This window comes from Pleurodeles waltl, chromosome 1_1 (genome assembly GCF_031143425.1).
Source record: "Pleurodeles waltl isolate 20211129_DDA chromosome 1_1, aPleWal1.hap1.20221129, whole genome shotgun sequence".
NCBI classification, from domain to species: Eukaryota; Metazoa; Chordata; class Amphibia; order Caudata; family Salamandridae; genus Pleurodeles; species Pleurodeles waltl.
This window is the reverse complement of record NC_090436.1, coordinates 2,017,787-2,031,094: the sequence shown is the minus strand read 5'-3', so window position 1 is coordinate 2,031,094 and position 13,308 is coordinate 2,017,787. Positions and strand designations below refer to the sequence as shown.

Sequence of the window (13,308 nt, the reverse complement as noted above, 5' to 3'; positions counted from 1 at the left end):
TTGCACAATGCACTTTGTGTTTTGCTAGGCTTCTGATTGCAAAGGAGCCGGCAAGCATCTCTAAACAATTGATGTGCAATTTGGACTCCTCGGTTGACCATGTACCTCCAGTCGATATGGGACCACATCGGGCCCCCCAACCTAGATGACTTGCATCGGATTCTAACACAAGATCTGGGGCTGATGGAAAAATACTTTTCCCGTTCCAAGCATCTAAATGGTCTATCCACCATTGAAGCTCTGTGCGTGACTCTACGTCTAAGGGAACGAGGTCGGAATACGATAGCCCCTTCCTCAAGTGTTGAATCTTCAGTCTTTGAAGTGAGCGGTAATGAAGGGGACCTGGAAAGATTGCCTGGATAGAAGAGGAGAGAAGGCCTACAATTCGAGCTAAGGTTCGGAGAGAAATGAGAGAACTGTGAAGAATTTGTAAAATTTCTGATTTTATGGATTTTATTTTTGTTGTAGGCAGAAGAAGGGTACTCGAAAGAGAATTCATCTGGAATCCCAAGAATTCTATGATTTGAGAGGGTGTTAGGAGAGATTTTTCTAAAATCTATGAAATCTAAGTCTTCTAAAAGAGAGCAAGTCGTTTGTAAGTGGTCTAGAAGAGTTTGAGGAGACTGACTTCGTCTAGGTAAATTAATAGCCTTATCCCCTGAGCTCTTAGAAAAGCAACTACGGGCTTCATGAGTTTGGTGAAGCACCAAGGGGCAGACGAGAGACCAAAGGGCAGAGAGGTAAAATGATATGTTTGACCCAACCATTGAAATTGAAGAAATTTTCTGAACTACTGATGTCCAGGAACCACTAAATAAGCATCCTGTAAATCCAGTCTGACCATCCAGTCGTTCTGAAGAAGTATATCTCTGAGGTGGAGAATTGTCTCCATTTTGAAATGCCGGTATACCACGAACCGGTTGAAATGTTTTAGATTGATGACTGGACGCATCTGTTGTTGTTCTTCTTTTGAACCAGAAAAATTGGGCTGATAAATCCCAACGGATGAGGACAAGTGATTGAAACCACTTGTTTTTGTAACAGAGTGTTTACCTCGAGAGATATCAGATGAACCATTTCTGCAGAAAAATGGGGAGGAGGTTGGAAAAAAGTTTGCACTGGAGTAGAATAAAGCTCTATTTTGTAACCTTGCACCGTGTCTATCACCCACACATCTGCGGTAATTGTTAACCAATTTGACAGAAAATGGAAGATACAACCCCTTGTCGGGTAAAAACCAACATGAGGGCTTACCTGTTGGATTGGAGGCTCTGGAATGTCTGGCAGACCTGGAGCAATAACCTCTGCCACGTTGGGGGTAGAATTGTGGTCTGAAGTCCTGCTGGTAGGAACTGTGGTAACCTCTGGAGCCTTGATTAGCGAATCTGCGTCCGGTAAAGCGACCCCTGCCTCTACCGGCCCTGGCAAAAACACGTTGGTGAAACATTTTCCTCATGGACTGTTGAGCTTTGTCCAACGAGGTAAATGTAGCCACGTATTTGCTGAGGTCTTTTATGAAGAATTCTCCAAAAAGTTGTCCATCTGTTTGAATGTGAGGTTGTATGGTCGCCAAGTTGATTAATTTGTGATCCAGTTTAATAAGAAGGCCCTTGCGCCGCTAATGAATGAGAGAGGAATTTGCGTTCCCCAGTAGACAGAAGCAGCGTTGAACCCATAACGATAATTCTTCTGGATCTAAAAAGGTACCCTCTAACCTGGCCGACTCAACCAGATCACATATCCTAGTAAGCGGACCCGTAACGTCCAAAAGTTTGTCCTGAAAGGAGGACCATGCTTTGTCCACTCCTTTGCGAGGATCTTTACCCTGTTTAGTAAAGAAAGTCAACATTTGTTGATCAATAGAAGGGGTAGTGGTAGCCTTGTTTGGAAGTACAGGATGAGGGCATTCTGACTTCAGCTTGGATCTAGTTTGCTTGTCTAGTGGTGAAAAAAAATTTGAGCCACATAGCGACCCACATGGTCAGCTGGGAACCATTCCGTAGAATTAGGGTGATGAATGTGAGAGGGGTCAAACATGGGAAACCCTTCCGAATAAAAAAGAGAGGGAACAGCTGAGGCTATTTTTGATTTCTTAGGAGGAGGAATGGAAAAAGTATCATCATCATCCTTGCCAGATATATAAGAATCTGAATCCACATCAGGCATGTCCTCATCTGTATCCTGGATGGCGGAAGTAGGAACAGGAAGAACATTACGTTCTTTGAATTTACGTTTTAAAGAAGATTTTGAAGCCATATTATTATACTCCTTGGCAGGAGCCTTGTGGGGATCCGCGTCCTCTGGCATGTGTGAGATAGACTCACTCTCCTTCTGCGTCACTACACCTGGCTTTGTTGGTGGACGTTTACTGCATTCCCCCGCAGTCTGGGCCGAAGATTTGGATAACAAATTTGAAAAATTGGTTTCTAATTTTTTTTATAATTTTTGTATAGAGGACGGAACTGCCTGATGGACAGAACTCCTAATGAAATTACAGAGTTCATGCCTAATGTCTTCTAAATCAGTAGAAACACCCTGTTCCATTGTGGAAGTGCCAGGCTCCATGATAGGAAAAAAAAAAAAAAAAAAATACTGGAGTTAAATCAAACTACAGAAAAACTGTAGTAAAAGGAAGGAAAATAAAGCTCAAGTAATGTTTCCGTAGAGAAAACTTGTCAGGAAAGCAGGGGGTTAATATAATAAATAGGGTTGAAAAAATGCCAAAACCTTTTACTTGTGCGGAGGTTAAATAAATAAATACTGTGTTGGCACAACGAAACGTTGTTGCCAGACAGGGAACAAGACGGAGACTAAATAATGAACGTGCGCGCACTCCCGAACTGTGTCTTCGCCTCAGGAGCAACCCGAATAACGGTTGCTGCCTGAGGCGAAAGAATCTCAGGAATGCTGATGCGCGCGCGAAGCGCGCAAGAATATAAACAAAAAATGAAACGTTCAGCTCAGAACAGCGCGACCGCTGTGTCTGAGCGAACGAAAGCTAACAGAAAATGAATAATTGGAAGCAAAATGCGGCAACTTTCCGACAACATGAAAAGTGTTCACAACAATAGTAAATAAATACGACATGAGAATATGAAAAAGGCGACTTATCTTGACTGCAACAGCAAGAAAAGAGGGCTGCTTGCAGTCAAGTGACATCACAATGGCATGGCACTGTTCCTATTGGTTCACCTGTGTTTTTTACTACGTTTTTAATCCCATTGGCTGTCTGTGTTAAGCCGCATGGGATTTGTAGTTTCTTCTTGACTGCTGATGATTTATTGGAGAAGTGTGGCTCAATGGTTAGAGCAGCAGACCCTGATGCAGAAATCTGGCCTGGGACCAGGGTTCAATTCCCACCTCGGCGGGTCTTGGGCTCAATTTCCTCGGACCTGATAATTCTCGCATCAGTGCCTAATCTAATTCATGGGTCCAACTCTGGGTAAAAGCTTGCTTAATCTCCACAACGGCCCCAACAGCGCTGGGATGCCTGGCTTCACCTTGGAGTTTGTTCAGGAGTGGGCACCTCACAGGGAAAAGCCAGGAGGGGTTCCACAGCGGTATGCGTACAGTGCCTTGAGACCCTAATGGGTGAGTAGTGCACTATACAAGTACGAAGTTTACAGTTTATTAAAGCGAGAAAAGAAACGCATAATAGGAGCCTCCGGGCTTGTCATAAAATTTGGCTACTACAGGAGGTTTTCCTGAGGGGGTTAGCGCGCAATAGTGCCTGCTTTGCTGAAAATCTGCAGATTGATAGCCTCCTCAGCGGCATATTGTGTCGGGGTGCCCCCCATTAACTGCTCAATCTTATTGATTATTGGGGCAGTCTCTCAAGCCCCGCCACCGCGTCTGTTGCCTACGAGTGACTGACCATGGCAGCGAGGCAGTTTAACGATCAGCCAACCCCCCTATCAGGAGCAGGAAGATCTGCTGTTGGCAGAAGATATTGTCCACGCTTTGGACGCTTCAGTGGCCCAATCCGTTAACAGGGCCCTCGCGGTGGCCCTGCAACCATTTGCTAGGCAATTCAAACGATAAGCACTGACGGTCCCACCTTACGCACAGGCTACCCCAGGGCCCTCCGCTCCACAGACGGATGTCCAAACTTCCCGTCCCTCAAATTGGCCCCACGCAGCTCCTTTGGCCAGCCTGTCTCAATCTATGGTCACTGACCACGAATACTCAACTCAGCCCTCTACCAGCAACCAAGGTTTGCCTCCTCCACCCGACACTCAGTCAGATGAGTCTCCCGCCTCACACACCGACTCTGACGAGTCCAAACGCCGAGTTCCCCTACAGCCCTCACTCCGACTTTTGAGGCCCCGGAACACCCTTCCTCTCTTGATTGTGACCCTGAGGCCATAGTACACCCAAGACCCTCAGACTGGACTCCCCTCCCTACGGTCTCAGACTATGTTCAATCTCGTCTCAGGAAACCCCTGGACAAAGAGGTACGAAACAGACTGAAGTCTGACTGTCCCCGGCCAGATATTCCAAATAAAGTGGCCCTTTCACCCGATTTAGACCCCAGTTCGGCCACCTTCATTAAGAGGTCCTCCAAAGACCCAAAAAGGGGTATCGACAGGTCCTGGAAAATGTGCCAGGAAAAAGTCCTCAACCTGACAGGGCCCCTCTGCAAAATCCTAGATCTGGCTGTGGCGGCTAAGGAATTTGGCGCTGTCATCAACCCGGACACTTTGGCAGGTTGGGGGCAACGAGCATCATGCATGCTCGGGAACACGAATTGCGCCCTCTCCACTGAAAGGAGAAAATCCATTTGAATGCGTATAGACCCCAAGCTGACAGAGTTACCCACAGCGGAACCGGGTCCTTTGGCGGACGGCCTCCTCTTTGGGGACAAGTTCATCAACTACCTGGGGAAGTTTGTCCACACCTTTACGGCATTGGACAAAGCTCAAACTTCTATGAACAAGGTTTTCCATCAACAAATTTTTGCCAGGGCCGGCAAAAGTCGAGGGCGTCTGTCCGGCCGCAATGCCTCTCGCGGCCCTCCCACAAACTATAACTCCTCAGGAAGAGGATACACAGCCCAAGACAGGGACACCTTCTACCCAGCAAAAGTTCGAGCTGGACGTGGCCGCTTCAATCGCGACTCCCGTCCCCAATACAACACCAACTTTAACACCACCACTCAAGGTAAGGCTGATATCCCCTTCTTCAGTAGTATTGGGGGGCAGGACCGGTCAATTCCTACACAATTGGAAAGTATCTACAGTTTCAGTGGGACAAACAATGGTTCCATTTCAAGGTCCTTCCTTTCGGCCTTTCTTCAGCGCCTTGGTGCTTCACCAAGGTCATGCGCCCAGTAGTGGACAACCTCAGATTCCGGGGAGTTCGGATGATTATCTGTTTTGATGACATCCTCCTGATGGCACAGGACGTTCAGTCCCTTATGCAAAACCTCGAATGGACCATTCACCTCCTGCAGGAATTAGGTTTCCTGATCAATGCTTCCAAATCCGAGTTGACTCCTGCTCGCCAGTTAGAGTTCCTGGGATTTCAGATAGACTCTGTTACCTCCCTTCTGTCTTTACCGGTCCAGACATTACGCGTAATCCAGAAGGAGATCCGGTCAGTCCTTCTCAAGGACAGGATTTCTCTCAGGATCTTAGCCAGAGTAGTGGGCTTACAGGCGTCCTCCATCCAAGCCATATTTCCGGCTGCTATACATTACAGAGCGCTTCAGCACCTCAAGATCCATCATCTTCAGAGGGGTGTGAGTTATGCAGAACTCATAGACCTCACACCAGAGACACGCAACAAATTGCAGTGGTGGCTGGATCACATGGCAGCCTGGAACGGCAGGGCCATATTCGGATCTCGCTCGGATGTTATCCTAGAATCCGACACCAGCAAGTAGGGCTGTGGTGCTCATTGTGGACACGTCTCCACTGGCAGTCGATGGTCTCATGATGAAGCAGATCTTCACATCAATTGCTTGGAACTTCTAGCAGGTTCCTTTGCGATAAAAACTCTAGCACTGCGGTCCAGTCGTTGTGTGCTGCTTCGAATGGACAACATTTCAGCGGTCTGTTATATCAACAAGCTTGGAGAAACTAAGTCTCAGACTCTTCTCCGAATAGTCAAAACATTCTGGCAATACTGCCTGCGAAATTTAATTTCTGTAACGGCTGAATACATTCCGGGCCAACTCAATGTAGTGGCGGACTGGAATTCCAGATATCTCCAAGATCCCAGTGAGTGGAAACTCCAGCCGTCCATTTTTCAGGCATTACAGACGTGATGGGGTCAATGTCATTTAGACCTCTTTGCATCTTGTCTTTCGTACCTTCCTGCATCATTGGACGGGCCCACTCGTTTATGCGTTTTTTCTCCGTTCATAATGCTTCCGAGAGTAGCATCTCAGGTGGTATGACAGCGAGTGGAATTGATTCTAGTCTTTTGGAGAGCTCAGGCATGGTTTCCTCTTCTGTTGGAGCTATCCCGAGATCTTACAGTTCAGATCCCGATCAGCCCCAATCTGTTATTAAACCCGTTGGGCCAACTGTAGAAAAGTACCATCTTGCCTGGCATGTTACCCCCAAATTTCACTGTATATATGTTGTTTTAGTGTATGTGTCACTGGGACCCTGCCAGCCAGGGCCCCAGTGCTCATAAGTGTGCCCTGTATGTGTTCCCTGTCTGATGACTAACTGTCTCACTGAGGCTCTGCTAACCAGAACCTCAGTGGTTATGCTCTCTCTGCTTTCCAAATTGTCACTAACAGGCTAGTGACCAATTTCACCAATTCACATTGGCATACTGGAACACCCTTATAATTCCCTAGTATATGGTACTGAGGTACCCAGGGTATTGGGGTTCCAGGAGATTCCTATGGGCTGCAGCATTTCTTTTGCCGCCCATAGGGAGCTCTGACAGTTCTTACACAGGCCTGCCACTGTAACTTATAAGTCACCTATATGTCTAACCTTTACCTGGTAAAGGTTGGGTGCTAAGTTACTTAGTGTGTGGGCACCCTGGCACTAGCCAAGATGCCCCCACATCGTTCAGGGCAAATTCCCCAGACTTTGTGAGTGCAGGGACACCATTACACGCGTGCACTGGACATAGGTCACTACCTATGTACAGCGTCACAATGGTAACTCCGAACATGGCCATGTAACATGTCTAAGATCATGGAATTGCCACCCCAATGCCATCCTGGCATTGGGGAGACAATTCCATGATCCCCCGAGTCTCTAGCACAGACCCGGGCACTGTCAAACTACCTTTCCCGGGGTTTCACTGCAGCTGCTGCTTCTGCCAACCCCTCAGACAGGTTTCTGCCCTCCTGGGGTCCAGCCAGGCTTGGCCCAGGAAGGCAGAACAAAGGACTTCCTCAAAGAGAGGGTGTTACACCCTCTCCCTTTGGAAAAAGGTGTCAGGGCTGGGGAGCAGCAGCCTCCCCCAGCCTCTGGAAATGCTTTGATGGGCACAGATGGTGCCCATCTCTTCATAAGCCAGTCTACACCGGTTCAAGGATCCCCCAGCCCTGCTCTGGCACGAAACTGGACAAAGGAAAGGGGAGTGACCACTCCCCTGACTTGCACCTCCCAGGGGAGGTGCCCAGAGCTCCTCCAGTGTGCTCCAGACCTCTGCCATCTTGGAAACAGAGGTGCTGCTGGCACACTGGACTACTCTGAGTAGCCAGTGCCAGCAGGTGACGTCAGAGACTCCTCCTGATAGGCTCTTACCTGTGTTGCTAGCCTATCCTCCTTCCTAGGTAGCCAAACCTCCTTTTCTGGCTATTTAGGGTCTCTGCTTTGGGGAATTCTTTAGATAACGAATGCAAGTGCTCATCAGAGTTCCTCTACATCTCTCTCTTCACCTTCTGCCAAAGGATCGACCGCTGACTGCTCAGGACGCCTCAAAACCGCAACAAAGTAGCAAAGACGACTACTGCAACCTTGTATCGCTGATCCTGCCGCCTTCTCGACTGTTTTCCTGGTGGTGCATGCTCGGGGGTAGCCTGCCTCCTCTCTGCACTAGGAGCTCTGAAGAAATCCCCCGTGGGTCGACGGAATCTTCCCCCTGCAACCGCAGGCAACAAAAGACTGCATCACCGGTCCTCTGGGTCCCCACTCAGCACGACGAGCGTGGTCCCTGGAACTCAGCAACTCTGTCCAAATGACTCCCACAGTCCAGTGACTCTTCAGTCCAAGTTTGGTGGAGGTAAGTCCTTGCCTCCCCACGCTAGACTGCATTGCTGGGTACTGCGTGATTTGCAGCTGCTCCGGCTCCTGTGCACTCTTCTAGGATTTCCATCGTGCACAGCCAAGCCTGGGTCCCCAACACTCTAACCTGCAGTGCACAACCTCCTGAGTTGTCCTCCGGCGTCGTGGGACTCCCTTTTGTGTCTTTGGTGAGCTCCAGTTCACTCCTCTTCGTAGTGCCTGTTCCGGCACTTCTGCGGGTGCTGACTGCTTCTGTGAGGGCTCCCTGACTTGCTGGGTGCCCCCTCTGTCTCCTCATCCAAGTGGGGACATCCTGGTCCATCCTGGGCCACAGCAGCATCCAAAAACCCTAACCGCGATCCTTGCAGCTAGCAAGGCTTGTTTGCGGTCTTTCTGCGTGGGAACACATTTGCAAGCTTCTTCATGACGTGGGACATCCATCCTCCAAAGGGGAAGTTTCTAGCCCTCTTCGTTCTTGCAGAATCCACAGCTTCTACCATCCGGTGGCAGCTTCTTTGCACCCTCAGCTGGCATTTCCTGGGCATCTGCCCAATCTCGACTTTGTCGCAACTCTTGGACTTGGTCCCCTTGTTCCACAGGTACTCTCTTCCGGAAATCCACTTTGGTTGCATTGCTGGTGTTGGTCTTCCTTGCAGAATTCCCCTATCACGACTCCTGTGCTCTCTGGGGAATATAGGTGCACTTTACACCTACTTTTCAGGGTCTTGGGGTGGGCTATTTTTCTAACCCTCACTGTTTTCTTACAGTCCCAGCGACCCTCTACAAGCTCACATAGGTTTGGGGTCCATTCGTGGTTCGCATTCCACTTTTGGAGTATATGGTTTGTGTTGCCCCTATACCTATGTGCTCCTATTGCATTCTACTGTAACTTTACATTGCTTGCATTACTTCCTTTTGCTATTACTGCATAGTTTTGGTATTGTGTACATATATGTTGTGTATATTTGGCATCCTCATACTGAGGGTACTCACTGAGATACTTTTGGCATATTGTCATAAAAATAAAGTACCTTTATTTTTAGTATATCTGTGTATTGTGTTTTCTTATGACATTGTGCATATGACACCAGTGGTATAGTAGGAGCTTTGCATGTCTCCTAGTTCAGCCTAAGCTGCTCTGCTATAGCTACCTTCTATCAGCCTAAGCTGCTAGAAGCACCTCTTCTACACTAATAAGGGATAACTGGACCTGGTACAGAGTGTAAGTACCCCTTGGTACCCACTACAAACCAGGCCAGCCTCCTACACCAACCTCATCCCCTGATTGTGCAGAACAAATTACAACTCATGGCCTGGCGCATTTCGAGCAACGCTGGTGTTTGCAGAGTCTTTCGGAGCGCGCTATCTCCTTCATCTCCGCCTCCTGGGCAGACTCCACTCATAGGTGATATCTATCCGCTTGTCGCAGGTGGGTGGGTTGGTGCAATCCACTGAACCTAGATCCCTTGGGGGGCCCCATTACAGATGTAATTAATTCTAGGCTGAGCTAGCTTCGGAAGGTTTGAGTTACTTCTCATTCAGTAATTACAGATCAGCTATCTCGGCTGGACACACTTTTATTGAAGGGAAGCCAGTGGGAGAGCATCCCATGGTGACCAGAGTAATGAGGGGTATCTGGTTAGCTAATCCTTCCCAGCCAAGTACACGTTTTTATGGGATGTAGATATCATCCTAAAATTATTGCAAAGATGGCCTTGCATTGCAGATTTATCCAGAAAACAGGTGTCTGCAAAGCTAACTATTTTATTATGCCTCCTCTCCTGCAGGAGAGTGTCAGATGTTGGCGCTTTGGATATTGCAGGTAGAGTATATTCTCCTGACGGAGTGACTTTTTCCATATCCCGGAGAACAAAAACTTTCTCAAGGCAAGTAACTTATCCTAGTTTTTCTGAGAATACTAAACTGTGTGTTGTGCAATGTCTGTGAAAATACGATGATTGAACCAGAGAATTTCGACAATCTACTGGGGGTCAACTTTTGATTGCTTTGCAGAAACCATTTCATCTCGTGTTTTCATCTACATTGGCATGTTGGATGAAGTGGATTCTGTCAGAGGCTGGTATCAACACATCCACATTTGGTGCTCACTCTGTCAGGGGAGCAATGGTGTCAAAATCTTATGCCCTAGGGTCTCAACTACAAGACATAATGAGAGCAGCAGACTGGTCGACAGATTCTACTTTTAAGAGATTTACTATAAACCTATTCTTGATGTGGCTTCCATTGTAATACCCCAGCTTTAAACAAGCATAATTCGAGCCTCCGGTCCTGCCTTAGAATGTAAAATATTCTAGCATTCGCGTCAAGAATTTTCAATTCTATTAAGGACACGGAGGCGAGAATTATCCCACCCTATTAGTCATTATGCCCACCCTTTTATTGTCATGGGTAATTACTCTATCTGACGTCTTATACTTTGAAGGTTAATGTCAAAAAATTGTTAGTCAATTACATTACATGTGTTACACTGACGCGAATAGGTGCATACTGGTCTACCTAAGATGATTATCGGATTGTTATATGAAGAGGTTTGTACACAACAGATGATTATGACGAGAATATCTTTTTCTTTTGTTGCAGTTCCAGATCAGAAGACTGGATGATGAGAAGATTTAGTTTTTTCTATGCAGAGCCACAAGTTTCTTCACCTGATCAAGTTCAGAGACTGTTCTTTATGATGTTTAGACCTGCACTGTGTTTTATGGGACTGGTTGTATACGGTTCTTATGTTCAGAGCAAAGAAAGAGGACGCGTTATGGTTCCTAGCTACTTATATAGGCTGATACACCAGGGTTGACGTAGAGGAACTGATGTCAGCTCGGACTTTTGGTATTTGTAGTTTTTTTAAAAGATACGTTTTGATTGGCTGCTGTGTGTTGTTTTTGTAATAAACAGCAAAAAAGGAGAAGCATGATCCTCGCCTCCGTGTCTGTAACCCCTTCGCTGCCAGGCCTTTTCCCCTCCTGTGCCGAGCCTTTTTTTGGCTATTTGGGACAGTTCGCGCTTAGGCCCTCATAACTTTTTGTTCACATAAGCTACCCATGCCAAATTTGCATCCTTTTTTTACAACATCCTAGGGATTCTAGAGGTACCCAGAGTTTGTGGGTTCCCCTTGAGGAGACCAAGAAATGAGCCAAAATACAGTGAACATTTCGTTTTTTTCAAACAAAATGGGGAAAAGGGGCTGCAGAAGAAGGGTCATGGTTTTTTTCCCTGAAAATGGCATCAGCAAAAGGTTTGCAGGGGTAAAATCACCATCTTCCCAGCTTTCAGGAACAGGCAGACTTGAATTAGAAAACTACATTTTTCAACACAATTTTGACATTTTACTAGGACATACACCGTTTTTACTATTTTTTGTGCTTTCAGTTCCTTCCAGTTAGTGACCAAAATGGGTGTGAAACCAATGCTGGATCCCGGAAAGCTAAACATTTCTGATAAGTAGACAAAATTCTGAATTCAGCAAGGGGTCATTTGTGTACATCCTACAAGTGTTTCCTACAGAAAATAACAGCTGAAATTAATATTGAAATTGAGGTGAAACAACTGCCATTTTTCTCCACGTTTTACTCTGTAGCTTTTTCCTGGGATGTCAGATTTTTTAAAGCAATATACCGTTACATCAGCTGGACTCTTCCGGTTGCGGGGCTATATAGGGCTTGTAGGTTCATCAAGAACCCTAGGTACCCAGAGCCAATAAATGAGCTGCACCCTGCAATGGGTTTTCATTCTATACCGGGTATACAGCAATTAATTTGCTGAAATATAAAAAGTGAAAAATAGGTATCAAGAAAACCTTTGTATTTATTTTTTACACACTGTCTTACATTTGGAAGGACAAAATGTAAAGAAAGACAAGGGGCAAGAACAATTGTTTTGCTATTCTGTGTTCCCCCAAGTCTCCCGATAAAAATGGTACCTCACTTGCGTGGTTAGGCCTAGCGCCCGCGACAGGAAATGCCCCAAAACACAACGTGGACACATCACATTTTCACAAAGAAAACAGCTGTTTTTTGGAAAGTGTCTAGCTGTGGATTTTGGCCTCTGGCTCAGCCGGCACCTAGGGTAACCTAGCAAACCTGAGCAGTTTTGAAAACTAGACACCTAGGGGAATCCAAGATGGGGTGACTTGTGGGGCTCTGACCAGGTTCTGTTACCCAGAATACTTTGCAAACTTCAAAATATGGCCAAAAAAAAAACACTTTTTCCTCTCATTTCGGTGACAGAAAGTTCTGGAATCAGAGAGGAGCCACAAATTTCCTTCCACCCAGTGTAGGAGGCTGGACTGGCTTGTAGTGAGTACCAAGGGCTACTTGCACCTTGCACCAGGCCCAGTTATCCCTTATTAGTGTATAGGGTGTCTAGCAGCTTAGGCTGATAGATAATGGTAGCTTAGCAGAGCAGCTTAGGCTGAACTAGGAGACGTGTGAAGCTACTACAGTACCACTTAGTGTCATATGCACAATATCATAAGAAAACACAATACACAGTTATACTAAAAATAAAGGTACTTTATTTTGATGACAATATGCCAAAGTATCTTAGAGTGTACCCTCAGTGAGAGGATAGGAAATATACACAAGATATATATACACAATAGCAAAAATATGCAGTATATTCTTAGAAAACAGTGCAAACAATGTATAGTTACAATAGGATGCAATGGGGAAACATAGGGATAGGGGCAACACAAACCATATACTCCAAAAGTGGAATGCGAACCACGAATGGACCCCAAACCTATGTGACCTTGTAGAGGGTCGCTGGGACTATTAGAAAATAGTGAGAGTTAGAAAAATAACCCTCCCCAAGACCCTGAAAAGTGAGTGCAAAGTGCACTAAAGTTCCCCTAAGGACAAAGAAGTCGTGTTAGAGGAATAATGCAGGAAGGACACAAACCAACAATGCAACAACTGTGGATTTCCAATCTAGGGTACCTGTGGAACAAGGGGACCAAGTCCAAAAGTCACAAGCAAGTCGGAGATGGGCAAATGCCCAGGAAATGCCAGCTGCGGGTGCAAAGAAGCTTCTACTGGACAGAAGAAGCTGAGGTTTCTGCAGGAACGAAAAGGGCTAGAGACTTCCCCTT

The 13,308-nt window shown here is 46.5% G+C and overlaps 1 protein-coding gene across 1 annotated transcript in view; it reads left to right on the top strand.

The window, feature by feature from the left end:
* LOC138291607 (uncharacterized) overlaps positions 1–13,308 on the top strand; it is a 336,430-nt gene that overhangs the window by 182,392 nt on the left and 140,730 nt on the right. Inside the window, exons 9-11 of the mRNA XM_069230322.1 lie at positions 4,436–4,707; positions 4,964–5,160; positions 5,273–5,880. Of these exons, the coding sequence (XP_069086423.1) occupies positions 4,436–4,707; positions 4,964–5,160; positions 5,273–5,880 (1,077 nt within the window). The remainder of the gene's footprint in view (positions 1–4,435; positions 4,708–4,963; positions 5,161–5,272; positions 5,881–13,308) is intronic.